At 41.7% G+C, this 27,185-nt stretch overlaps 6 protein-coding genes and 1 long non-coding RNA gene across 7 annotated transcripts; 4 read left to right on the forward strand and 3 right to left on the reverse strand.

Annotated features, from left to right (window-relative positions):
- Positions 1 to 1,033: 1,033 nt before the first annotated feature.
- On the reverse strand, positions 1,034 to 3,078 carry LOC108612477 (uncharacterized). The gene is made up of 2 exons (XM_018005360.2): positions 1,627 to 3,078; positions 1,034 to 1,565 (listed from the first exon to the last, which is right to left on the reverse strand). The coding sequence occupies exons 1-2, from the start codon at positions 1,753 to 1,755 to the stop codon at positions 1,212 to 1,214; spliced, it is 483 nt and encodes a 160-aa protein (XP_017860849.1). The 5' UTR covers positions 1,756 to 3,078; the 3' UTR covers positions 1,034 to 1,211.
- Positions 3,079 to 10,140: 7,062 nt separating this feature from the next.
- LOC108614543 (uncharacterized) lies at positions 10,141 to 10,848 on the forward strand. Its single transcript, XM_018008713.2, has 2 exons — positions 10,141 to 10,299; positions 10,365 to 10,848. Exons 1-2 carry the CDS (start codon positions 10,288 to 10,290, stop codon positions 10,689 to 10,691), a joined length of 339 nt encoding a protein of 112 aa, XP_017864202.1. The 5' UTR covers positions 10,141 to 10,287; the 3' UTR covers positions 10,692 to 10,848.
- A 1,536-nt stretch (positions 10,849 to 12,384) lies between these two features.
- Positions 12,385 to 13,005, forward strand: LOC108612698 (uncharacterized). The gene has a single exon (XM_018005658.2). The coding sequence runs from the start codon at positions 12,479 to 12,481 to the stop codon at positions 12,899 to 12,901; it is 423 nt and encodes a 140-aa protein (XP_017861147.1). The 5' UTR covers positions 12,385 to 12,478; the 3' UTR covers positions 12,902 to 13,005.
- A 1,409-nt stretch (positions 13,006 to 14,414) lies between these two features.
- On the reverse strand, positions 14,415 to 14,952 carry LOC149268971 (uncharacterized). The gene is made up of 2 exons (XR_016269764.1): positions 14,801 to 14,952; positions 14,415 to 14,738 (listed from the first exon to the last, which is right to left on the reverse strand). It is a non-coding gene; the product is annotated as an uncharacterized LOC149268971 (long non-coding RNA).
- A 337-nt stretch (positions 14,953 to 15,289) lies between these two features.
- Positions 15,290 to 16,026, forward strand: LOC149268972 (uncharacterized). Its single transcript, XM_089467137.1, has 2 exons — positions 15,290 to 15,441; positions 15,515 to 16,026. The coding sequence occupies exons 1-2, from the start codon at positions 15,430 to 15,432 to the stop codon at positions 15,941 to 15,943; spliced, it is 441 nt and encodes a 146-aa protein (XP_089323263.1). The 5' UTR covers positions 15,290 to 15,429; the 3' UTR covers positions 15,944 to 16,026.
- Positions 16,008 to 16,865, reverse strand: LOC149268973 (uncharacterized). Its single transcript, XM_089467138.1, has 2 exons — positions 16,443 to 16,865; positions 16,008 to 16,384 (listed from the first exon to the last, which is right to left on the reverse strand). Exons 1-2 carry the CDS (start codon positions 16,452 to 16,454, stop codon positions 16,079 to 16,081), a joined length of 318 nt encoding a protein of 105 aa, XP_089323264.1. The 5' UTR covers positions 16,455 to 16,865; the 3' UTR covers positions 16,008 to 16,078.
- A 7,856-nt stretch (positions 16,866 to 24,721) lies between these two features.
- LOC108612667 (uncharacterized) lies at positions 24,722 to 25,701 on the forward strand. Its single transcript, XM_018005622.2, has 2 exons — positions 24,722 to 24,870; positions 24,936 to 25,701. Exons 1-2 carry the CDS (start codon positions 24,859 to 24,861, stop codon positions 25,326 to 25,328), a joined length of 405 nt encoding a protein of 134 aa, XP_017861111.1. The 5' UTR covers positions 24,722 to 24,858; the 3' UTR covers positions 25,329 to 25,701.
- The last annotated feature ends 1,484 nt before the right edge of the window (positions 25,702 to 27,185 follow it).

Here is a 27,185-nt window from a genome sequence, read left to right on the forward strand (position 1 = left end):
GTCTCTCATAAGCTTGGGAAGCAGCTCACAGCAACGATTCACGCTGCCTCCCACTGGTGTCACATGATAACTCGCTGATTACATGCTAATTATGTCACCTAGGCGCTTTGCTTTGGGCCACCTCAGTCAGCCGCACACAATGGGCTGGCGACGTGCGCGTGCTGAGCTGCGTTCCATGTTTAGGGATAGTTTCTATAAGTGCATATGTTTTCATCATGGTACATCGATTGCAGGTAACTGGAAGCTGCTCAGAGTTTAAGTATCAGTCAGTCAGTTAGTCAAGCATAGCATAAATCTATGTTATATGCATGGCTTAACTGATATTTCTAGAGAATTAATTTTTTCATATATATTCTCAGCTTGACATTGTTTATATTATATATGTATGTATTGCAAGTCCAAGCAATTTCAATCAGTAAAATATAAATTGATATTTATCAATTTTCCGCTATTTTTTACTTCCTGCAATATTATTACTCTATGAGCGCTCTCTTTGAAATAAAAAAAAAAATAGTTAATATTCCTTAACAATTTATTCCAAATATATTTTCAATATTCTCATTCATTAGATTTCAATTTTATAAACATAAATCTAATAACTGCTAATTGTCCATAGTCTCCGTTAACTGCGTGTCACGAAATATCGTCACGTGTCCATCTCTATATCTTACCACATGCGTTAACTTCCCCATAGCTGGCATTGTTTGCGTTGGTAACAGGCTTAAATAGATGCTTTATTGTCTTACGTTCCGGCCAAATGCAAACCAGTTCAATTGCCTAAAGAGCCCAGGAGTCGAGAGCGATTGGATAATAATCAAGCAATCAGGGAAGCTAGACAGATAGATAATCAGTTATGCCGCTTTCCTCCTTGACGTCACTTTGCATATCAATTACGCGGCGTAGACGCAATCAAACGCGACGCAGGCCACAGACAGAAACAAGCAAATGCGACGCGTGCCGTAGAGGGAAAGTGATTATAATAAATATCTATACAAAATATTATAATTAATTATAGCTATTTAGTCTGCTAGGAATATAAACAAAATATGTTTGATATATTATTTAAACTTTTATTTAAAATTTCTCTAATTCATCGAGTTGAAGCTGTAGAACAATTTGCACACACATATACACAGCTGGTCAGCGGGCAGCGGGCAGGTGGCTAAGGTGGGTGGTGGGTGGTTGGTGGTTGGTGGTTCAGCCAGTCGAGTTTAGTGCAGATGATAGTCGTGGAAGCCGTGATGATGATGGAAGTGATAGGGATCGTAGGGATAGGCCTTGATGATGGGCGCTGGATGATAGGTCTTGATGATGGGTGGATGCACCACAGTTTTCACCACAGTCGGCAGCACCACAGGCTTGATGATGTGATGCGGCACACTGTGCACCACCGTGGAGCTCTGGTGCGACACGGCCGCAGGCACATGCACGATCTTGGCCACATGCAGCGGCTCGATGTGGTGGTGCGCGGGATACAGCGGATACTCCGGATAATGGTGGTGGTGGCCATGCAGGTAGCCAGGACGGGCAGCGGCCAAGGCGCACAGCGCAAGCATCGAAATCAGCTGGAAAGGATTACAAGAGTCAATCTCCTTGGATATTCCATTATCCGATCCTCGCCCTTACCAATTTGAGCATGTTGTTGGTATTTGTTATCCTCTTCTGTCTTTGTGTGGGGTGCTCGATGGCTTGCAGCGTGCAACTGATGCCACCATGACACCACGCAGTGGCTTTTATACACTTGGCATCTTGCATCAGCTGCCAGTGGCTACAGCAGCAGCAGCAGCTGCCACTGCTCGACAGCCTCAGCAGCTGCAGATGCTCTCATTGTTTGTCGCGATTTTCAATGCAATGTTTCCGCAGCACCACCTCCCCCACTAAACAGCAGCAGCGGCAGTAGCAGTAGCTCCACCACCACCGGCAACAGCCACTTTGCTATATCCGCGCTGCCGGCTTTTAACCATGCTGCCACTAGCATCCGCAGTTGCAGTTGCAGTTGCAGTTGCAGTTGCTGTTGTTGTTGTTGTTGTTGTTGCAGTTACCTTTGCTTTGGCTGTTGCAGCAGACGCTGTAATTGCTTCGCTTTTTGCTTTGATAACACTGGACTACAAGTGTTTAGTTTATCTAGTGTTTAGTGTATCTGTATCTGTATCTGTATCTGTATCTGTATCTGTATCTGTATCTGTATCTGTATCTGTATCTGTATCTGTATCTGTATCTGTATCTGTATCTGTATCTGTATCTGTATCTGTATCTGTATCTGTATCTGTATCTGTATCTGTATCTGTATCTGTATCTGTATCTGTATCTGTATCTGTATCTGTATCTGTATCTGTATCTGCTACTCTTTGTCATTTTATTCTTGTGCAGGCTAGTGTAGTCTATTATTATTATTTTTTTTTGGTTTTCTACCTCTGTTTACTTTGGATCTAACAATTCTTCTATTGAACTCTTCGATCTACACTTTCAGATCAGACTCTGATCTATCCTAACTCATGTTTATCCTGAGCTGGTTCTTTTTCTTTGTATCAGTATCTTCAATCCCAGCTCAGCATGCTCAACACCCAGACTACAGCTCAATCAAGAGTGACTGCAGACGATTATTGTTGTCGTTGTTGTTGTTGTTGTTTGACTACAACTATTGCATATCGTAATTTGCCTAGGTACACATAGTTTGTACCTTTGCTTTTGCTCATGTCGCGCCACAAATTGTGCCTTTGGCTCATCGTAGATACCGTTACTAATGGCTGCTGCTGTTGTTGTTGTTGTTGTCATTGTTGAATTGGCTTGCAACACTTGGTGGCTGCTGCTGCTGCTGCTGCTAGCATAATTTATGCCAGTGTTACATTTGCCTGCAACGACCTTGACCAGCCAGCCAAATTGTTGAATTTTTTTTTTTATTTTGTTATTTTTATTTTTGTTTGGTATTTTTCTTTTAGCGCTTTGACGCTTGCAACGGAAATTCACACTCGCCAATTTAATTGTGCAGTTTTTTATTTGTAATCCGTGGAAATCAGTTGCAATTCTCGTTATCTTAATAGACATATATATTATGGCTGAGAATATTGTATCATATGCAGCAAAAAACTAGCTGAACTTTGGTTAACAAGATGTAGAAAACCAAAATAATTTGCTTGTTGATGTTTGAATACACTGTCGATAAATTTGAAATTTTTTAGTCAACTGAGGGGGGTTTTTTTTTTGTATGCATAGGAATTCAAATAAAAGTTATATAGACTTTTTGAAAACAGATAAGCTTCATGTATCAATGTTTGTTGAAATGAAAAGATATTTTATATCACAAGAATTGTGTTATTTATTATACTCATTTTCATATATTATTCTCGGTATAAGCTCTATGATATGCTGCAACGAATCTTGCCTGAAATTATAAAGACAGATTTTTAATCAATGTCATTAAGATTGGCTTAGAAACATATGAATCCGTTTGTTGATCATGTTAAAATTTAAATTAATATCAAGTCTATCCACTATCTTATTACCCTTTCGCTACAATTATCAAACTCTCAGCTCGTGTATAGCAAGATTTGTGACAACAAGTGACACTTGGCGCCCGTTCCGTTCCGCTGCGTCCCTCAACGTGAATGCTCGCTGTTAGGATTGAGTATGCAGCGATGCCTGCATTTGGCTGTGATATTTAGCTTGGCAAACTGGAGCTACACCAGCTACAAAAAGTTCACGAACGCGACATTCAAGGTGCTCCACTCGGCTGGAGGGGAGCTCATTAGAATGCCGCTGCAATTGACAGGCAACAAGCGACAAGTGCGATTGGAGTGTGCAGCTCGACGACGCCAAATGTCAAATGGAGGCAGTCTCCCCCGACCCCACTCACCCACTCACCTACTCACCCACTCTGTCTTTAGCTACGAGATTAATCAGGCTGCAATTGAATATGAAAATATTTGCACAACAATTTACTTCAGGCTTAAGGCCTGGTCAGTTCGCTTGACCCACAGCGAACACACCCGAAACTCATTTTATCTCAACCAGGAAATATTGCATCTCTTGCGCTTTAAATGTGCAAAAATAAAACAGGCTTTGCTGCATGCTGCAATTGGGCTGTTTGCAAGCCATTCGCTTTCGTTTTAGTGGGTTAGTAGTGCAGACGTTGCGCATGCTCAAAAAAAAAATAAAAATAAATGTAATAAAATTAAATAATTTCAATGTTATTGCTATGAAAACAATTTGCACACATCCGCTGACCAGCTAAAAATGTCGTAGTTGATGGACAGAGCTGACCTTAGCACCGGCTAGCAGCACGAACTGCCAAAAGACTTTGCCCACCTGTTGATACTGCTGCTGTTGCTGCTGCTGGGGCTCTTGCTTTATTAAGCATACGCCGCAGTGTCCCCGGCCAAGCGCTGCGTGTCAATGCAATTACGTATCGAACGAAACGACTCGAAGTTGCAAATATTTCCAAATGCACTTTTCATATTATCTCTATGCGAACAATCCACTAACAAAGTGCAGCTGCTGCCTCAAAAAATATAGCATAGTAAGAGTGCTAGAGTTGGGTATAAGCGACCAAATGATACCCTTCAATTTAGAGTTAGTTTAGTGTGTTTGTGAGTTGAGGGAGAGAGAGATAGAGAGATAGTGCTATAAATATAAAGATAGACAGATAGAGAGAGCGGCAGAGAAAGAGAGAGAGAGAGAGATAGTGAGATAGTGAGATAGAGAGATAGATAGTGAGAGAGAGTGAGCGATAGAAAGGCACACAGACACAGAGAACTATAGAAATAGCGAGAGGGTGGTCAATAATGGTGAGGGAAGAAAATTGGCAAATGAGAGTGAGTGAGAAATAGGAACGGAGAGTGAGAAAGCAAGCGACTGAAAGAGAAATAGAAATATAAGCAGAGATAGGGATTAAAACGGAGAGAGAGAGAGAGAAATAGTATGCAGACAAAGGGTGAGATAAGGAGAGAGAGGGAAAGAGAGAGAGAGAGAGAGAGAGAGCGAGAGCGAGAGAGAGAAAGAATGCAAAAGGAAGTGTGCAGGATATCATGGGAGGAGATATACACATGCAAAGCAAAAATAATGCAGAATAATATTAAGTTGATATGCATGTATATGTCTTAAGAGATATGTATGTATATGTGTATAAATAAATGTAGATTTAAATCAGCAAAAACTGTGTAAATTTTGAAAATCAATAAATATTTTTCGTCAATAAATATACAAACTATGTTCTTATTTAAAAGGGTTTATTTACTGGGAATCAATATTCAAATATCAACGGTTAAATATGTGGCTCCATATCAAATATAATTGCATAACATAAGGAGGCTGTTATAGTGGCCGTTGGGGTCAAAATTTGAACGCAAATTTGAAAAGTACCAGGCAAACAAAAATGAATAGCAGATGAAATAGGTAAAATGTTATTTAACAGATCTATGATATCACACTTTTAAATAACAGCATGGTAACAGTACACTGTTCATATACTGTTAACGAACATTTTGCACCCTACTTCTCATTTCTGTGCGCCTGGTACTTCACCAAAATAGCTGTAGAGTTTCTGGAAGTACCAGGCGAACAGGAATGAGTAAGACGGTGAAAACTGCTAAACAGACAAAACATTAACAGAATCATGTTAGGAAGCTGTTACATAGCAGTCCATTTACAGTGCTATGCTAATGCAATGCTAACGAACATTTTGCACCCTACTTATCGTTTCTGTTAGCCTGGTACTTCACCAAAAAAGCTGTAGAGCTTCTGGAAGTACCAGGCGAACAGGAATGAGTAGGACGGTGAAAACTGTTAAAAAGCAGAGCATTAACAGTAACGTGTTGTGATGCTGTTACATAGCAGTCTATTTACAGTGCTATGCTAATGCAATGCCAACGAACATTTTGCACCCTACTTATCGTTTCTGTTAGCCTGGTACTTCACCAAAAAAGCTGTAGAGCTTCTGGAAGTACCAGGCGAACAGGAATGAGTAAGACGGTGAAAACTGTTAAAAAGCAGAGCATTAACAGTAACATGTTGTGATGCTGTTACTTAACAGTCCACTTACAGTGATATGTTAATGCAATGCTAACGAACTTTTGCAGCCTACTTCTCATTTCTCTGCGCCTGGTACTTCACCAAAACAGCTATAGAATTTCTGGAAGTACCAGGCGAACAGGAACGAGTAAGACGGTGAAAACTGCTAAACAGACAAAACTTTAACAGAATCATGTTAGGAAGCTGTTACATAGCAGTCCATTTACAGTGCTATGCTAATGCAATGCTAACGAACATTTTGCACCCTACTTATCGTTTCTGTTAGCCTGGTACTTCACCAAAATAGCTGTAGAGCTTCTGGAAGTACCAGGCGAACAGGAATGAGTAGGACGGTGACAAATGTTAGTTAACAGTGTAATAGTGTAACACTGTTGTTTAACATTATCAACACTGTTAAACAACAGTGCGTTACAGTGCACTGTTAGCTAATATTTAATTTTAAGATCTCCCTACTTCCGATTTCTGTTCGCCTGTTACTTTACCAAAATTTTCGTTAACATTTTGCTCTCAGCAGCTGCAACAGCCGATCGCCGCAGAGATAAAACATATGGCGGATATATCTACCCACACAGGGGGCGTGGCAAACCACAAAACTGTATATCTCTTGCAGTTTAAGAGAGAAAACTGACTGTGAGTGAGTATTCCGTAGTCGGTAACGCTCGACTTCAACGATCTTTCTTACTCTGTGTCTTTCTTGCGCAATCTCCTAAACTCTCTGCTAGCTTTTGGCCAACTCTTGTCTGACTGAGTGCCCAAATAACCAACTAACCAACTGACTATTCGACTGACTGGCTGTTTGACTGCCGCACTGACTGACTGACTGACACCTGAGCGAACTGTTCGAGTTGCCAGCCTGTCAGGACAGCTCCCATTTGTATTGTTGTGGGGCGGCGGTTTTCATGTTCAGCTCCAGCTTGAATAGCATTTACAACTTAAGTCAATCCACATGCAACTAAAAATCTGTTCGAACAATATGTATGTACACATGTATATATGACACCAAGATTGATAGTCAGTTAAGTAGATATGTGTATTCATTATTTTCGTCTGGCATTTGCAATAAGTAAGTCGAAACGGTTTGTGTCTTAGGCCAGTCAATGCTAGAGCTGTTGGCCGATGTTGCTTGATTGTTATATACCCTTCAGAGGGACTGAAATTTTTTGAGAGTGACTGTATTAAATAAGGCGAGGCAATGCATAGATGCTGCATATTGCATTGATGTTAATGTTATGTGTAGAATATGTGGCTTAACGATAAGCAGATGGATATACCTCTCAGCACCTTTCGTGTAGGCAAGGCAAATCCAATTAATACAGAACTCACACTAGAGCGTCGCATCTGTTAGATGACGCGCTGGCGATTTCAATTAGACCTGTAACCGAATATTTGTATTCGTACCATCATATAATTTGGCTTGCAAAGCGTGTTGATTACGTCTTCTATCATTTCCATATCTCTCCAAGACCCTGAGATTGAATCATCACAGCCGACACTCTTACTCTTATCAACTTATGCTATAACACCGGACGTTCCATTCTTCCTTGCATTACCATCTAAAAGTGTTTGCATAAGACGCAAGCGAACCTATCTATCTAGCTGTCCAGCGTTGTCTGTCTATAAAAGTGAACAACATTAAAATTATTCAAAAAATTGTTTCCATGGCCAATATATAAATAACGCTCTTTTCATTTAAATCAATTATTATATACTTTAAGCTGATTTTGACTGCTCTAAGCTGAGCTCCAGCTAACATACTCAACCTAAATCTCCACTCTAATTGCATAATAATCTATATACATATAGATTCAAATTAAATTCCAATTAGCAGTTTTTATAGATATTTATAAACAGGATGGCTTCCACATGTTTCGATTAAATCGTTATCTCGTTATCTTTGATTTCCGTATTTTGTCGGTATTTATTATTTGTTGTCAGAATTCCTAGATAATTCTCGACCTTCGAGGCAATTAGTTCGAGCGAAATGACAAACAAAGTGTAAAACGTTGACCAATTCGCATACGAGTTAAATACAAAATGCCCGCAGAGGTGACGTCGAACCAATGTACTGAGCGGTAATTGCTCCACTTGGCTTTAATTAAAAGCCAACTTAGGTTAAGGAAAACAAAAAAGCAAGCAAGCACTCAGACAAGCAGCAGCAACTGGTTGGTGTAACACACAGATTAAGCGATCTATATAGATATATCAGTGTGGTCATTGTTATGCAAGCCAGGTGAGCGCGCTAACCAGAATTGTCGCAAGACTGTCGCCTGGAAGCCGAGTTGAGATTGTTTGTGTGGGTTGGCCATAAGGCGTACATTACCCCCAATAGAGCCCGGATATATTGGAGCCAAAGGAATTCCATTGGAGCAGACCTGAACAGTAATTGTCGTGAGTGTCTGGCTCCAAAATAGAAATCGACAACAAAGAAATCTATTAAAAAGCACTTTTGGCATGGCTCAAGAATATTATTTGTAAACAAAATATGATAGAGACAGATAGGGCGAGAGAGACAGAGTAAGAGAGAGAGAAACTGGAATTATATGTCGCCCGCTTGCAATGGTTATTCATTAATCACAAAATAGCTGACAAATGGTCATAACGGCGACAGCTCACAGTTGCTAGAATGGTGTTGTATGGGGCAAACAGTTCGCAATGATTATTACAAAAGCGGAACTCGCCAGACTGAGAGAGAGAGAGAGAGAGAGAAGGAGAGCGAGAGAGAGAGAGAGAGGAGAGAGATAAATACTAAAACTTATAGAGAGTGAGAGCAGCGCAAAAGATCTGTTCAGCCCATTGTCTATGTGGGCAGACTCTGTCTTGGCGTTTGTCTTGGCTGTGCAGATTAACATAACAGGAAATTGCAATAATGCTTACTTTTAATGCGAACTTGGCTTTATTGTTTTTTAAATACCCTAGAGACATTTTGAATGGCTGTTTACACGCAATTCATGCGATAAAGTGTGTTAGTTGAGCGAGGTATAGAAAATACATTGCTCTGGGCATTTAGAGCTGAGTGTTCTCAGAACTGTTCCATGTGAACTGAGCTGTCATGCACCGTTTCACTATTCAATGTTATACAGCTGCTTGAGACACTATTAATATATGTTTTACAATGCTGTTACTAAAATTGTATTCGATCTTTAGAAAATCTTTCAGCATTGTGATTTTCCCCTAGTCTTGTTTGGTTTTCTAGCAAATTCGGTACAGCTACACATTGTAGAACTTTAAAGCCTAGCTGCTTAGAGGCCCTCAAATATCGATTTTCTTGTTTTTCAATCATTTGCTCGGCATATTTCTGCGCACTCTACGTGATTCGCAAGCCAAACGCCAAACAGATTCTATGTCAATTACCTTTCTTCATGGTTTATGGCCTTCAAATGACGCTCCTCTGTTTCATCTCTGGAATCAGCAACGAACAACTCGCACAGACAACAAGTCATAAAAACCACTTTGGCAATTTGGCACTGACCATCGCCACGCACTGAACTTGAGCCACTTGCTGTAACTGTTGCGTGTTGCGTGGCAGTGACAATTGCGTAGTGGTTGGCTGGTGGTGCGTGCCGCCAGACAAACAAGCAGACAAACATGAACCACGAACAGTTTTCACGGTCAACTTGGCTAGAGGAAAAACTGACTGAAAAGCAAAGACATAAATGTTGTTGTTACTGCTGCAGCTGTTGTTGTTGTTGTTGTTGTTGTTGCTGTGGTTGCTGTTGTTGTTGTTGGGTGTGTTGCAAGTGGCAGACGCTGGATAAGTGGCCAACCCACTGGCCAAGTGCCCAACTGGCCAACTGCTGCGACAGCTGACGTCGGCCAGCGATTCGCTTTTGACTGGTTTTCGTTGTAGTTGTTTTTTAATGGGCTGAACGGAAAAACTGTAAACGAAAGCAATGTGGTTGCTGTGGTTGTTGTTGTTGTTGCTGCTGTTGTGTTTATTGTTGCTGTTTGTCTGGCTGTTGAATCAGCTGCAGCAGCCCGTCAACCCGCCTGCACCACTCGGACATTCGGGTGAGTCGCCGTCGGCAGGCTTTTCTTAACGATGCAAAAAAAATTATTATTATTGTATTTTCTGCACTTTTGGAGTTTTGAATTTGGATCTAGCATAGCCAAGTGTGTGAGTGTGTGCGTGTGTGTGTGTGTCAGCTTTTGTGTATAAAAGCTGTCGCGAATTTACAGCTAGCAACAGTAACCAGCGACGAGTCAACACAGACCCACAGTTCATTTCTAAAGCCAAGTAACTAACTCCCAGGATTAGCTAAAATGTACAAGTTGGTAAGTGTCTAAGCCACGTCGAGGACTGCTGCAATCGCGTAACTCCCAAAACTGCTCGCTTTCAGGTGGTGTTGTCTGCTCTGCTCGCTGTGGCCGCTGCCCGTCCCGGCTACTTGGAGGCAGGTCCTCTGCTGCATAGCTATGCCGCGCCAGCGATCATCCATGAGCCCGCCCTGGCCAGCGTTGGCCACATTGTGAAGTCCATTCCGACCGCCGTCTCGCATCAGAGCATCAGCCAGGTGCACAGCTCGGCGCAGATTGTCCAGCCGATTGTGGCGCCCGTTGTGAAGACCTATGCCGCGCCCATCATCAAGACCTATGCCGCTCCAGCTCTGCACACCAGCATCCTGTCGCCTTCCTGGGCCTCTCACGGCTGGGCGTCGTCCTGGTAGACGGCTTCAACATCGGCTCTGATCGGAGTGCTGCTTCAGCAGATGAGACATCTCTTGGCTGAAGCCACGCAACAATTTCTATCGTATCTTCTACTTAGTGTTTCCCCATCCCCCCTTCCGACTGATGTAAATAAAAGTTCATATTTTCACAATCAAATCTTCTGTGTTGTTTGTGGGAGCCTAGTGGGGGATATTAACTTATAATATATAACATATAAATATTACTTTTGGTTCAGTTTTTAGCTCTGAAGTAGGACTTGTTTTGGAATATGATTTCAGTTCAATAAGTCTGAAATAAATTTTCAATTTTTATTTAAAATATGTAGTTGAACTCATCATACAGGTGATCTTTATGAATCCGTTTGAAGTTGTGCTACTCCATGAATAAAACTATATCTTTGGAACACTATCATAAAACTCTTAGATAAGTTTCGATTTCTAGATTAATTTTGGCGCTATGACTTTTTGAATAATATACTACAAGATAATATAAGTATTTCAAAAGTAATCGCTTTACTATTAAGTATGTGCACATTGTAGGACAGACTAGCGATCGTCATAGAGAGAGGTATAACTGGTTAACATAGTTATAGCTAAGCATAAACTATTTAACTACCGTGCGAATTGTGATATAAATTTTTAAAGAGTCTACTTAATTTACTTATTTCAACTGAAATAATTAAGTACGGTACACAAAACTTGGCAAACAAGGCAAAGAGTATACTACTCAGAGATACCATAGGAATAGATGTGAAGTGTTAGCGTTCGACACTCTCAAGCACTTATAATGAGTTTTTTTAGGTGAGAATATATAGATGATGATTTTCGATTATTTCTTCAAAAATACAAATGCTTGCTAAACGATACTCTTTAATCAGATATCAGATAGACCTGGAATCTTTTATTTCCAGATACTAAAGTTCTCTTTATCGCTGCAAATGTAGAGTTATAAATAGCTATAAATAGAAAATGGGAATTAAACTTACATTCTTATAATATATATATTTGCATCCGAATCTTAGTAAAGTTGATGGTTTATTTAAGCTACCCTCGCACACTCGAGCTTAGTATTCTACTGTAAACTACGTTGTTTTCAAACTAAAAGCTAAATGAGAATTGTTTAATCTCCGAAACTTAGATTACCATCATCACTAAACTATTCCACACTAGGCAACAGCTATTCTCAGACTTCACTTTTTAACGCTTGCACCTTAATAAACCACATTAATGATGACAAGAAAAAAATATTCATAGCATACCCTTTGCAAGTTGAGAGTTTATAGCTACGTAAAACTGCCACTGAACGTCTCGCTGCGCACGTAGCTGAAAGCCAAATGGAAACTGTAATTGAATTTGAAATTGAAGTTGAAGTCCAAACCTTGCGCCGCTGACCCTGAAAGAACCGAGACGCACTTAAAGTGCAAGTAATGCAACTGAGGGCAGGAGCTAATGAAGGGCCAGTGGAGCAGTTGGCCAATGGTCGACACGTAAACTGGTTGGCTAGCTTTGCCAATTGTTGTGCTTGGCTCTGCGGCTGAGCAGAGTTGAGCCGTCCACCGACGCTAATTGCTTATTGAATGTCAGTGAGAATTGAATCTGATATGGTCTCTTTTTTTAATGTTTTTCTTTTCGTTGTTGTGCGTGTGTATGAAGGCCGTGCGTGAAGTACCGACTGCTGCTGCTATATAAACACCGCCTGCAGTTGGCATATCACACACAGTTCTCGCTAGAAACTCAAGCCCAACAGTCAATACAGACCTCACTTAAACCCAAAAATCATTTCAATCATGTTCAAGTTGGTGGTATTGTCTGCTCTGCTCGCCGTAGCTGCTGCTCGTCCCGGTAATCTGTATGAGTCGCCGTTGGTTTACGCCGCACCCGCTGCGACCGTCGTCCAGGAGTCGGTCCTGGCCAAGGTTGGCTCCGTTGTGAAGAGTGTGCCCACATCTGTCTCCCATCAGAGCCAGTCGGTGGTGCACAGCTCCGCTCATGTGGTTGAGGATATCGTCGCTCCAGTTGTCAAGTCAACGCCCGTGGTCAGCTATGCCGCCGCTGCTCCAGTGGTGCACACCTCCTATGCTGCTGCTCCAGTCGTGCACACCACATATGCCGCTGCTGCTCCAGTGGTGCACCAAACGTATGTCGCTGCACCAGTTGCCAAAATCGCTGCTGCCTCACCGCTGACCTACACCGCCACCGGAGTGTGGTAAGGAAGCCCCACTGCACCACTCAAAGACCGATAGTGGAACGTGCATTTTGTTGGACGGTTTTGTGATACGAATTTGAATAAATAAATAAATATTTTTGCCTTGAATATCGATTGAGTCTCATTTACTATGCAATCTCCTTCATCTGTGTCCTTGCTATAGTTCCTTGGCCTCTGGTTGGGTCTTTATCCTGTGGTGCACTTCCTCTGAACTAGCAGTGCCTAGCTGTGAGTAAACAGTCGTATACGTAATGCGTATACGTAATACGTTGTAAACAAGTGGCGATAAATAGTTGTTGATTACCCAACTACGATATACTTGTACTAAACTCTCCTCAAATGTTGCGTAGCTATTTAGGATTGTTAGTTAGTTAAAGGAACTAAATATATATATTCAATATTCTTATTTTAATGTATATTAAATATATGATCTCCATGTAATTTAATTGTTAATCTATCAGATATCTATATTATATTTTTCATATACCAATAAAAATCTTCTAGAACAGTTTCCAGCAAATCAGAAATCTTGCTCTGCAATTTAAATTTACAGTTGCCAAATTCTGCTCAACTTTGTTGTGATTGGCTCTGCCTGCTGCATTAGTATTAGTGAGAGGCGAGAGTCGTGTAAAAATATTATCTGTTTGAGTTTGCGTCCTAGAGACAGAAGAACAGAGGGAGACAAAGATATATGTTGCCGAACGTAGCCTCTGGTGTTGCTGAGAGAGAGCGAGATAGCTATCTTATGCATTACGAAAAGGCTCCATATGATTTAATTGGACAAAGAGAACGCAACTAGAAATGACGAATGCTAACAAAACAAATAGGAATTATACATATACAAAAATTGATACTGAAGATCTACTTCTCAAATCTTATTCAGCAGAACACATTCCACAGAACATCCCCAGCTTTAAAAATGATTACAATTGGTTAATCAGCTAAAACTAATCTCTACTCTTCATATACATGGCTTTAGCTACAATATACTAGATTTTGTCTATACAAGTTATCTCCAACCTCAACCTCAGCCAACACATCAAAATTCTTGGAACGCAGTTATGGTTGCCATTTCACATTCACTGGATGAGCTAGACTTGCAAATAAATTACTACATTACCCTGCTCTATATATATAGTTTTTCATGTACTACCGGGTATATAAATTGTGGTGGCTGTGTTCTGTCCCAGCGCAGGTTCAAGGCCAATGACGCCATGCGCTGGCCAATGAACCTTTAATGCGAGCAGAAATAGTAAAACGGAAAGTGCATCGCAAGCTGTACCTAACTGGCTGCAAAGCCTGCAGTTGACATCCTAAGTGACAGCTTTCAACAGCAGCAACTACACTGCACAAAATAGAGGTTGTTGTGAATAATATACAATAGAGGATTGTTAATAGGGTGGAGAATTAGTTAAGCAGCTTTAAAAACAATTATTAAATAATTACCAAACATTAAATTTGCTTGAAGTAAAGCAGTTTGAAAGTAAATCAACTTCTGGGCAAAAGTAGCTGAGGGGTACTTTGTTCTCTATTTATGCAATTGCATATGTATTTAATATATGTGTATAAATTATTGTTACAGCGAATGCAAATCATTCAAATTATTTTTTTTTAGGAACGCCAAGATCTACTGCGCCCAAGGTCATGAATTTAACGGGCTCATTGATATACTGAGAGTTCTTCTCTATGAAGGTCTTCGCCCCGCTGGGTATAATGCCGCTCAGCGCCTCCCACACGCCGCGCCTAAATATCGGGTGCTCCCTTGTGGAGGAGTCGTCGTCCACAATTGCGCCCAGGCTAGCTGCATTGCTCGGTGGCAACATCAGCGCAAGGCTCACGAGCTATATTTAGAGGGAATATCCTTTTGATTGCACTTCAAGGCTACTTTCAATGTATCGCTCACCAGGCTGCCCAAGAGAATCTTCATGTCTGTGATCTATTTGAAATCCAACTGCAGACGAACGAAAGCTTTTCACTCGCCTTTTATAGCACTCAAGCCACGCACCCGGCCACGAGGCTGCACAGCTGAGTTAGCTAGAAATTGACTGTTGCATTTGCATTGGCAATACTGCGGAAAAGTGTCGCAGCTCCATTTACAAAGTCAACAAATGCCAATGCCCGCAAAACTGATCGACATCGACAGCAATGAAAACAAAATTCGTCGTTCCGGGGCCAAATGGTTTGACTAATGAGCCACGCTTTGTAAATGAAAATAAGAGTGGGTTGGGTCGCTCGGCTCGGAGACTGAGCTGACAAAAATAACTGAGTGCCTGAGTGCGGTGCGTAGCTGGAATTGGCCGCGAATTATAATCTGGTTTATGCGCGACAAGAATCCGTTCAGGCACGTACGTATCGCTACATATTGTGTACTCACTGTATATATATATATGTGTGTGTGTGTGTGTGTGTGTGCGTGTGTTTGCGTGCGCCTTGAAAGTGAAGTTCAAGTATAAAAGCCAGCGACAATTCGTCAACTGGCACAGTCCAACCTACGACACAAGTCAAAGAACCAGACAACCACAGCCAGCCAAAATGTTCAAATTGGTAAGCACAGCGCCGGGTGGCTCACGGTGGCTCAGTGGTGTCGTACTCAATTATCTTGCTTCGTTTTCAACAGTTCGTTCTCGCCGCTCTGCTCGCCGTCGCTGCCGCTCGGCCCGGTCACTTGGCCGCCGCACCACTGGTCTACAGTGCGCCCACTGCCATCGTCCAGGAGCCCGCCCTGGCCAAGGTCGGCGCCGTGGTGAAGAGCGTGCCCACCGCCGTCTCCCACCAGAGTGTGACCCAGGTGCACAGCACTCCAGTCGTTGAGGATGTGGTGGCACCCGTTGTGAAGACCACCCTGCATGCCGCCCCAGTGGCCACCTACGCCGCCAGCTATCCAGCAGTTGCTCCAGTGACCACCTACTCGGCCCTGCCCACCACATATGCCGCTGCCCATGTGCCGTACCTGAAGAGCGTGGCGCCACTGGCCTACTCTGCACCACTGGCCTATTCGGCACCACTGCTGCACCACGCACCCCTGACCTACGCCAGCGCCTGGTAAGAGCGAGAGAACGAAAGATTTTGAAAGAAGTTGTTGACTTGTGTTCCACCGAAAGAAAATTAAATATAAAACTCAAATCCGAATCCAAGCCAACTTATTTATTACAGGGTATACGCGGTGTACAGGGTATACCCTCTACTTGAGATAGATGCTGGGGTAGCTGAGCGCACCAGCGTTCCAGCCGGGACTGTACCATTCGCTGCTGTAGCCCAACGGGCTGCCCGCATAGGTTGTATAGGTGGTTGGGTGGTGCTCGTAGATGGGTCGCAGGTACGGGCGCTTCTCGTGCACCACCGTCGAGCTCTGATGCGAAATGGCGGCAGGCAACGCGTAGTGCTCATAGCCCAGCACAGTGGGCGCATACTCGATCGCCTCGTAGCTGGGCAAATAGCTGGGCCGAGCCTGGCCGAGAGCCACACAGAGCGCGCACCACACGAACAGCTGCAAGAGAATCCACTCATTAGTTATCCAAGCGAGACAGGGTATCCAACAGTGTTACAGTTTTGAACATCTTCACTTTGATTATTATTTTCTTGGTCTGTGATCACTGAGAGGCGCAACTTGTTGAACTGTGGCTCCAGCTGAAGATGCGCCACAATTTTATAGCCGAAAAGCGTCGGTGGTTTCTTTACGTTAGAATTGGCACAGACAATCGAGCCATCAGCAAGATTTTCCCAGGCCCGACGGCTCATTAGTGACCCATTTGGGCGTAACTGAGCGACTAAGTGGTTCCACTCAAGGCAGCCCTTGACGAATTCGCCTCCGATTCGCTATGCGATTGTTGCATTTACTTTTTGCTCAGCTCCTGCCACCCACGCCCAGAGCTAAGCTATGTCCCAATTCCAGGCATAATTCAACTGCAGCAGCAGCTGCATTGTCTGCTCTGTGCCTGGCTACTGGCTTGCACCACAATTGCCCTGGCCAGAGTGCCATACAAGGAGCCACTGCACCACGCTCCACTTACCAGTGCCGCGTTCCACAATGAAGTCAGCATAACGCGCATTAGCATATAATGCCAACTCTTTGTGCTGTCGTATTTCCCTCTTCTAATATTCCATGGCACAATAACTTTTCCTGGCTGCCACCACTCGCACCGCCAACACGAATTATGACCAACCAGCCGCTGTGCTTTACTTCTGGCTAGAGATGGCAGCTGAGCTGCTGCTTCGAGGCGTGATCTAATAGGTTTAGTTTACTGTTCAATAAATGGGCTTCAAATTTGGCTTATGGATAGATAATTTTAGAGCAGATCGGGCTTGGCTTTAGTACTAAGTAAAGCTTATATTTTATGTATATAGTTATAGAATTGATATATAATCTTTTAAAATCATTTATATAATATAATACATATAATCTTTTAAAATCATATATATGTTATATAATCTTTCTAAATCACAGCCTTAGCTCAAGAACAGATTTGTATCTCATTTGGAAATAATATCTAAGCATTTTATTATAAAATATATTTTAATTATTATTTGATCAGAAAATTCCATGTTTATATTTTGCATAATTTTTGTTGAGACCTGAATAGGGTTTACAACACTTAAATCTTATTTATAAGCAATCTTGTGTTATAATACCATTTTCATAATATATATCAGTGGGTCATGTATTTCTTTCTTTATCCACTCGTATTCAAATTATGCATGAGCTTTAGTTACCTTAACTTAGACACATCGTGACACGCTTGAAAGCACGTGTCACGCACTCAGCTCCATTTCATAGCCACATATGTCGCCTGTTTTAGCCGGTTTTTGCTTTGTCTTTTGTGTCAACTGGGCAGCTGAGTTCCCAGCCCATTCGGCGCGACCTTTGGGTCTAATTCAATTAGATACACGCAAATGCCGAGACCCAGACGGCCATCGCCAAAAAGAAGAAAAAACCCGCTGACAGCCAATTAAGTTTATAATTAGTGCAGCAGTTGTGGCCAGCTCCATTTGGATTACACTCGCACTTGGAGCACTTTGGCCCACTTGGCCAGACAATGGCCAGCAGAGATGGTGGGTGCACCGGCACTTATTAGGGTGTCATTTAATTGGACTCGGCCATTGAATACGATACGAAACGAGTCTGCTTGACCCACTTGCAGTTTACTTAAGACGATTTGGTGGCTTTTGCATTATGATTTTTCATTTGATGGCAGCCACAAACGGAGCCTACCTTTAGGCATTTTCCATAAAGCTTGCTCGCTTGAGAGCTTTTGCAAGCCAAGCTTCAGCTTCGCCTGCAAGCTTAACCCTTGCGCTGCTGCTGGGCTAAAAAGCGCCCGCTATTGCTAGCTAATTAAATTGCATTTGCCCAAAGAAGTAATTAGCTATTTTTAGACTTTGGCTAAATAGCTGAGTAATTAGCACCAATATGGCTCTAACTGTTTAAGCTATGAAACGTCAAAGGAAATAGTTGAACTGATATGCGAAGCATTTTGTCTTGATTCGAACTGTTTCGTCTTGTGGCTTAGTTTTATGAAAGAATTTTTAAATTATGCTATTTATATTGATTTTAATTTAGGATATTATTCTAATTTATATAATCTATACAGTCTGCAGCCAGTTCAATGAAAGGTTTGATAAACCATTTCGTTCAATGGCATTGCAAATAATTCTCAGCTACAAACTTCAATTGAATTAAGGTCGTAAAAATTTGTATCTTTAAATGCCTTCACAATTTCGATTTCCGTTGATATTTGACAATTATTATTATGGGTCCAATTAAAACTTAACTTTAAGATATTCGAACATCTAACTAAGATATTCCAATTCAACATGATTGGCGAGAAGTTTAGCTCAATTTCGAATACACAATTTCAAATTCTTTATAGGGCACAGCTGCTCTATAAATAGCTAAGCTCTAAATTATTGGCGTGCTCAATTCAAACTTTGTCTCTGGCGACAGAATCGCGACTCTGTTGACAAGTTGTGGGCAATGCGTAGCGCATTGATGGATAGACAGGCAGGCAGGTGAGGTGCGCGCCTACTAAATAGTTTAATTAATAGAAATTGGCAACAAGTAACGAGCAGCCGCCCGCTGGGAGTTACAAGCAGCAGCTAGAGCAGCGGCTGGCGGATGGTTGGGGGCAGCTTTAGCCAGTGCAACAAGCGGCTTAATTAGCTTTGGTAATAGCCATGTTTTTGGGTTGCGAGCAATGCGATATGTTGGCTGTCGTGCTAAGCCAATGTTGGCCGCAAAATGCGATTATATTTAGCGGACATGTCTGTCCATTAGCCGGTCTTAGCCATATGCACACACACACACACACATATATACACACAGCACTCATACGCCGCGTAATAAGGTCTTGGCGTTTATTTAATAAGCACCTGCAATGCTAAATGTAAATGGGTTTCAGTTGGTTTTTTAGTCCGTTCTGGAACTGTTCGCTCCAATGGGCGTCACATCGATTGTCTGATTAATTTTAATGGCCGAATTACACAAAGTGCTGGGAACTGGATACTGCCTGTCGCTTGACAAACAGAAATGTAAACATGAAAAAACTCTGTTGGCCATGTTTTTGTCTCAGCCACTTCCTTGATTACAGAACATTCGGTGCCGCAAACCGGATCCGGCGATTTCTGTGGCTCAACTGACTCAATCAGCGTACCAAACAAATTTAATGTGTAGTTTAGCCGAAGCTATCATTAAGTCTAATTGACTTTTTATAGCCGTTTGTGTTCTTATTTCATGTTTTTCTTTGCATTTATTTTGTTTGCTCGACTGCTATTACAAATGCTACACTGAGCGAAATAAGTGCATGATGTTGTGTAGCTAGAGATAGAGAAGTCAGAAATGGAAATTATGGGAAACTTACAGAATAATGTTTTTTTTTTTTTTTTTATAATTTTGGAAAATATATCTAAAAATCTAAATAATATTATAATAAATAAAAATATTTTTTTTTTTCAAATTCTTTCATCTAAATTAAAATACACATATAAAATATATACATGAAATTTTCCACAGTGTACGCACAGACTAATTTTAGCCGTAATTGTCGGGTTTTGGAGCTGTGGAAATCAGCAGCTTGTACACATCATATTTATGATACGGCATGTGAAGTTGGCTTCGGGCTGGCTTTAGAGGTGTGCGCATTAGACAATAATGAGCGGGTTTATGGAGAGCGCAACCGCAACAAAAGTCGCCAGTCAAGTTCAGGGTGAGTAATGCGGAGAGTCGTCTATGATTCGCTCGCTCGATCGATATTCACACGTTGTTGATCGCAATTAGAGGACAGCAACAACAAAAGTGAAAGTCACTAAACTAAGCAGGTAATAGAGTGCTGAGGGCTGAGAGTGGTGAGAGGTGGGGAGGGGGCGTGGCTCCCATGCAAGTCACCGAATTCGCTTCAATTAAAAGGCAATAATCGCAGACGCGAAAACCCACGACGTGTAGGACTTGTGGAGCAACGCATAAATCACATGACGCGATGTGTGCATGAAAAATGCGCTGAAAACAATTTGCATACAATTTGGTTGACAGACAACGACAAGAGCAACAACAACAGCAACAGCAACAGCAACTGTTGCCGCTGGGGTGTTTGCGAATTGAATTTACGAGCTTAACTAAAGGGGCGTGGTCGGAGCTTGTGTGCGTGCGCTCAGGTAAACTACTTAATTATGAAGCCAATCTGCAATTTGCATTGAAACAAGCAAGCGGAGCTCATTGAAGCTGTCAAAGAGACTCAGACTCAAAAGCTAACATGTCCAACAACAACAACAACAGCACCAGCAGCAACAACAACAACAAAAACTAGAACAGTAGTAGCAACAACAACAACAGCTTAGTCTACGTGCTTTGTTGTGTTGCGCAATGTCCTCCAACGACAAGCTGGCCTAAAGAACTTTAATTGGCCAAAAGCGAGGCACAGCGCAGGCGTCAGCCCAAGCAGATTGCCGCGCTGCTTGGGATAAACCGAAGGCAGCTCCGACAGCGACATCAACAACAACAAATTGGCGGTCGCTTTTAATTTCATTAATGAAAAGGTAATATATGTACTATATATATATTTATATATACATACCTATTTATATTTATACCCTAGTTAAGGGTCTTTTGGTATGTTTGATAGGTAGGCAATCCTGAAATTCTAGTTGCTATTCTGATATTCATTCCCCACTTCATTGCTAAGCTATGATTACAAATAACTATAATAACTCTCATTGAAAAATTCTTTTAAGAGTACGATACTATTGGTACTTTGTATTTTTTACCAATACTACTAATAGTATGTAAACTGATATACTACAACAACTTTTGTATGTTGCTATTAAAATTACTAATGCTCTTTCTCTCGAGCACTAATTCTTCATGCTATGCTGCTACTATTAATTCGCTCTACTACTATTGTTACTACTATTTTTACTTTCTTAAACTACCATTATTCTTCTATTGTTTTAAGCTATTACTATTATTGTTAATATTACTACTATTATTATTATTGCTACTACTGCTAGTTCTACTACTACTTTACTACTACGACTAATATTATTAGTATTGCTATTACTACTACTACTGATACTCTTAATACTACTGCTACTACTACTACTAGTTCTATATTACTACGACTACAACTAATACTATTAATTTTTTATAAACATTTTTAAAGCATCCCTTTACTGCTTTTACAACTATCACGAATAATTTATACAACTACTATTAATGTTAATGTATACTACCGTTACTGCTAGTACTACTATTACTTTTACTCTGTATTACGCATCCTCTTCTTACAAACTTATTTCTCTTTCGATTTATAGTAATCTCATGAGAGATATGCGAGAGATATTACTATTAATGCATTTTGTCATATACAATATGTATATAACGCTTAACATAACTTAATACAGTTCGAGTTGCTATCAGCTAAGCAATATATTAACCAGAAAGGTACTCCACTTAAGTAAATTCCCTCTCTCACTCGCCTGGTCTGTTAGAGTATTCACGCTTCGTCAATTATTTAACTCTCGCCGTCTTCATTCGGTTTCTTGTTTTATGTGCTCGTCGCAGTCGCTGTGAATTGAAGGTATTCTAGCAATGTTTTTTTTTTTCGCTGTTTCAATTGTCTTGCCATTGTTACAGTTTTCAGTTGCTGTTATTATAATTATTATTAGTTGTTGCTGTTGTTGTTATTGTTATTGTAGTCGCTGTAATGTGCACGACATTGCGGCAGCTCGACCTTGACCGCGTCCACCGTGTGGTATACTTAATTGGCGAATTGCTCTACCGCTCGTCACCACACATACATACATACATATATATATGTATGTATTATATGATATATGGTATATATAATTATGCAAAAGCCCGACACTAATTAAACAACAAGTAGATTAGAAATATATTTCGCTGCACTTGTGAAATTTCGATTGCATTTCCAGTCATAAATCACCAGCGAAAAAATTGACGTCTATTAATTTGAAATGTGTTTTTGATTTGTGCCTTGGCCAAGCGCTTGCCCAATGCAACAGGCAACAATCGAACAATGCAGCAGCCACAGCAGCCGCAAAAGCCATTAAAATGCAATTTGAGCTGCAACCACATACGAGTGGGTGAGTGGGTGGCTGGGTGTCAGCCACGCACGCACCCAAATCGTATCCTGTTTTATTGCCCCAACCAATCGATCAACTACTCAATCATTCGATCATTCGATTGCGCGCGTGTGTCCACTTCATACCATTTGCATAGCGATAAGGCCAGAGTTGCTGTTGTGGCTCGAGGTGTCCGGTGAAGGGTTGAGCTGACGTCAATATGCAGATTTGTGGCACCGCCAAAAGAATTGTCCACCTCTTGCTTGTTTCTCGGATTGATTTATGCGCCATAAAGTTTAAGCGCGCTTTGTGCACAGAATCAAAGCTCTCAGCAGCTGCCAGTCAAGGCCCCGCGCGCAACATCAACACAAGAGGCCTACGCCCGATTGTATAATCGCCTTTTATCTGAACGCCAACAACAGCAACAACAATAGCAGCAGCAACAACAATCAGCAGTCAAATCCAACAAATCGAGAAACATACAAAGTCTTTGCATTTGCATTGATTATGCTGCCGAGTCGGGCTACCCGAATTGCCGAGATTTGCGGCCAGATAATGATGAGGCGTGCCCGGAAAGCAGTGGAGTGGGGTGTGGCAGGGGTTGCGTGTACGAGCAGGAGCACGACCAGGAGCAGGAGCAGGCAGGGGCTGGGGCAGGATTGCAAGATATTAAGAATGGCTATTAAGAAATTTGGCAGGCCATTAAGGCGAGCGCTCAAATATGATTCGAGCATGGATTGCATTTTATTTTGCAAATACCCTGTAATATACCAACTCTTGCAAAAGGGGTTTATTACAGCTGGTAATTGTTATGTGAGCAGCAGAGAGAAATGGCAGATAAGACTGCAATTGCGAAGATAGCAATTGTGAATGACTAGGTTAAGTAAATGAGGGGCAATGCAATTATATTTAATATACGCAAAGTGGGAAAAATAAGTATACGCTCTATATCTTCTGTTAGCTTAAACCACATAAAACATATACTCAATATCTCCTCTATTGACAGTAAAGCCAGATAATATATAGATTATTTAAATTGTATGCCTATGAATAGAATGCCGCACTTTTTACATACATATATAGCATATATTATATAAACTATTTTGACAGCCAAAGCTGGCTCATTTGCAGATTAGATAAATTAATAATAAAACTCATTTTAGCTATATGCCACATACAAAGCTGGAACGAATATTACGTATACGTAGCTTAGTATCTTTCCACCTACAGACGCCGTGCTCATGATATATGCCCAATTTGACAAACCTTTGTGGAGCTTCCAGGGTATTTGTCAATCATAAAACGCATTCAATTACCGCAAGTTGTTTATTTACTGTAATTTATTTGCATTTGCGATGCGAATTGATTTTGCAGTTAGTTGCGAGTTACGCATACGGCGCGTACGCCGCGCCGCCGATAAGAAATCAGTTTACAAAAAATTAATGTACAATCGTACAACATAGCAATAGTAGCAGCAACAGCAGCAACAACAACAACAACAGCAACAAAGTAGCTGCAATTGCAGCTGCTCTGGCCATTCGCAATTTGTTGCCTGCTATTAGCGAGTGCGATTTTTCATACACTATTTGGACTGATCAGCGAGCGGCGCTCGTTTATTGCATTTGCATTCGGTTGCCGGCGGAGGCAGGGGCAGGGGGAGGTGTGGGTATTTGGAGCTGTGAATGTTTATTCCTACACCTACGGCGAGATCTTTCGCGTTGACTGTCAATCAGTTCCAGCTGCTGATTGATAATCATGTGCGTGCGCAGATTTAGAAAGGAATCCGTGGGAGCTGCTGAGAACTACGCACCAATTGCATAATCCAGCGAGCATATGGGAGTTAATTGCCGCAATTAGTTGCAAGTAAGACAATTAAGAGAAGCCACAAGAACTGCAACCGCAAAAGGCTGACAATGCGGCGGGAAAGCTCTGCCTCTTTGGATTTCCTCAATTGAAGCCGGCAACTAATTGATTCAGTTTTCCGCTAGCTGGTGGCAACTACTTGGTTGTTGTTGGTGGCGCGTGACTGATTTCTGTGGCACTGCATCAAGTTCGAATCGAGATCGTATCTCACACACTGGCCAAGTCTCAATGCTCGAGTCTCTGCATGCGATTCTCAGGCAGCCGATTCGTAAGCCGACGCCGCCACGAAGCCGACTGGACAGGGCTGGGCGTTCACGCTTTTGATTCGCTGTTCACGCTCGTTGATTGTTGTTGCTGTTGTTGCTGTTGTTGCTGTTGCTGCTGTCGCATTGTCTATGCGGTTTCAGAATATTTCTCAAGTTTTTGATTCGGTATAAATATGCCCAGTCGCGCGGCTGTTTAAGCATAACACACTCAACTCTTCAGTCAAGTACAACCAACCAACCAAACCAAACCAAACCAAGCAACATGTTCAAGCTGGTAAGGATACGCGACAGCTGGAGGCTGGCAGGCAGCTTTAGACTAACCTCTCTTTTATCCTGCAGATCGCTGTATTCTCTGCCCTGTGCGCCGTTGCCAACGCTGGCGTCATCTCCCCCTATGGCCATGGCTATGGTCTCGGCTACGGCTCTGCTCTGGCGCCCGCCTATGCTCCGGCCATCGTCTCGCATGCTCCGATTATCAAGAGCTACGCCGCGCCCATTGTGCACGCCCCGATTGTGAAGACCATCCACCCGGTGGCCACGTCCTATGCCAACACCTACAAGGTGGCCACCAAGGCATACCCCGTGGTGCATGCAGCGCCCATCTACCATGCCGCGCCCGCTGTTGTGGCTGCACCTGCTCTGCACACCACCTCCACCTACCACGGCGGCTATGGCAGCTACGGCAGCTACGGCCTGGGCTACGCTGGCTATGGACACGGCTATCTGCACTAAAAATCCACTCCAGCCGCACATCACTCGACGACAACGCACAGAACGACAAAAGCAACATCCACACAACATCCCAAACATCTGCAACATCTGCAACATCCCCAACATCTGCAACATCCACACAGCAAATCGGATCACACCGAGAGATTCTGTGAGAGTTTACTCAGTACAATGTTCGAGGCTTTGCCGCTGTCAAAGCCAGGAACCAACATCATTATCAACCTTTATGTGAGAGACAGAGACAGAGACAGTCAGCGAGAGAGCGAGATAGGGAGATCAAGCTAATATGCTGTATATAAGTTTTATTTTTGTTATTGTGCAATGCTCGTGGTTTCGACTTATAAGTAAATAAAAACGATTCAAAACTCTTAAACAATAGATCACTTTTTACTGCATACACTGCGCAAAAAACGGGAGGCCAACTGGGGCGTTGACTAATATTTATGTGAATGCAGCGCGATTGAACAAAGCTGCGAAAAGTCTTTTTGTTAAATGCAAGAACTTAAGAATATTTTGTAGCCATGAAATTGTAGTTAGCTGTAAAATACACTGGGAAAATATTTGTGGCAGTTGGAATTTGGTGGAAAGAATGCATAGTGGAAGTAAGCCGGCTAATACACTGGAAATTACGTTAGGAATGTTTTAACGATTTGCTTGATTGCTAAATACACTGTAAAAATTAGGGAGTGGTTTAATAAATTTTTAGTAAATAATAGATTGGTAAATTTATATATTCATATATACAAAAAATATTTTTTCTTAGATTTATAAATTTTAATTTTAATGAGCTGCTATAATGGTAAGATTTAAGTTGTATTTTATACATTTTCAGCTCCAATATACATACATCTAAGATAGACCTAAGTTAGAAGGTTCTTAACACTATTCTCAGCTCTTAATAAAAAATTTGAACATTTGAATATCTCTTTGGTCATATGGTATATAAAGAATGTGTTCAACATATCTATTATAATTTATTTTTATAATTATAAATTTAGTAAACAAATTCAGATTTTTTATTTTGGCCTGAATATCATTAAAAATCTCAATATTTTGCACATTAAAGTTGGCTATGATTGTAAAAATCTCTGACTGAGACTCATTTCAAGTCATTATTATCTTGAACATATATGTTGGCTTTTCGCTCAGTGTAGCTGGCAAAGTGTTGAAATTTGCTTGGCAAAATGCATTACAAATGCCAACGCCTCGCAATTATGCCGACTGCCAGTTGATAAATAGCAAAAAGGGGGCAACAAGAAGGTGGCAAGGAGTCGACAGGCGCTAGGCGGTGGGCGGTGGGCGGGGTCGAGGTAGCGCAATGTGGCAAGTGGCAAGTGGCAAAAGTGGCTGCAATGAAAGTGCGTTGCGAGTGGAGCAATTGAAATAATTATTTATTTCATAGCCTGTTCAAACTTCATGTGCCCAGTTTTTGAGTTGATTTGGCAATTGCGAAAAAGTCGAGCAGACGCAAAATATGTCACATAATTTGTGTTGGCCAAGTTAGTTGGCTGGCTTATTAAACTTTAATGGAGCGAAGCCAAAAGCCAAACGAGTTGAGCTAGAAGCGACTAAAGCTAGACTAAAGCCAAACTAACAGTATGAACAATGATTATTGCCTTCAATCGGCTACAATGCCATGTATTGTGGTGCTGTTGTGTGTGTGGTGCTGTGGTGCTGTGGTGCTTAGCTGGCCTTTGCCTGAAATGTACAATAATTGCAGATTTTCAGATATACAATGCGCATTATCGGCATAAATTATGCCCGGGCGATTGTAAACTATAATTTTATTGAAGTGAAGTTGAAACGAAACGAATCGAAGCGTTGACACCAGTCGATCCACAGATTGTTGGATCGGTTAGC

This window comes from Drosophila arizonae, chromosome 4, assembly GCF_054131065.1.
Source record: "Drosophila arizonae isolate 15081-1271.41 chromosome 4, UAZ_ARI_1.0, whole genome shotgun sequence".
NCBI classification, from domain to species: domain Eukaryota; kingdom Metazoa; phylum Arthropoda; class Insecta; order Diptera; family Drosophilidae; genus Drosophila; species Drosophila arizonae.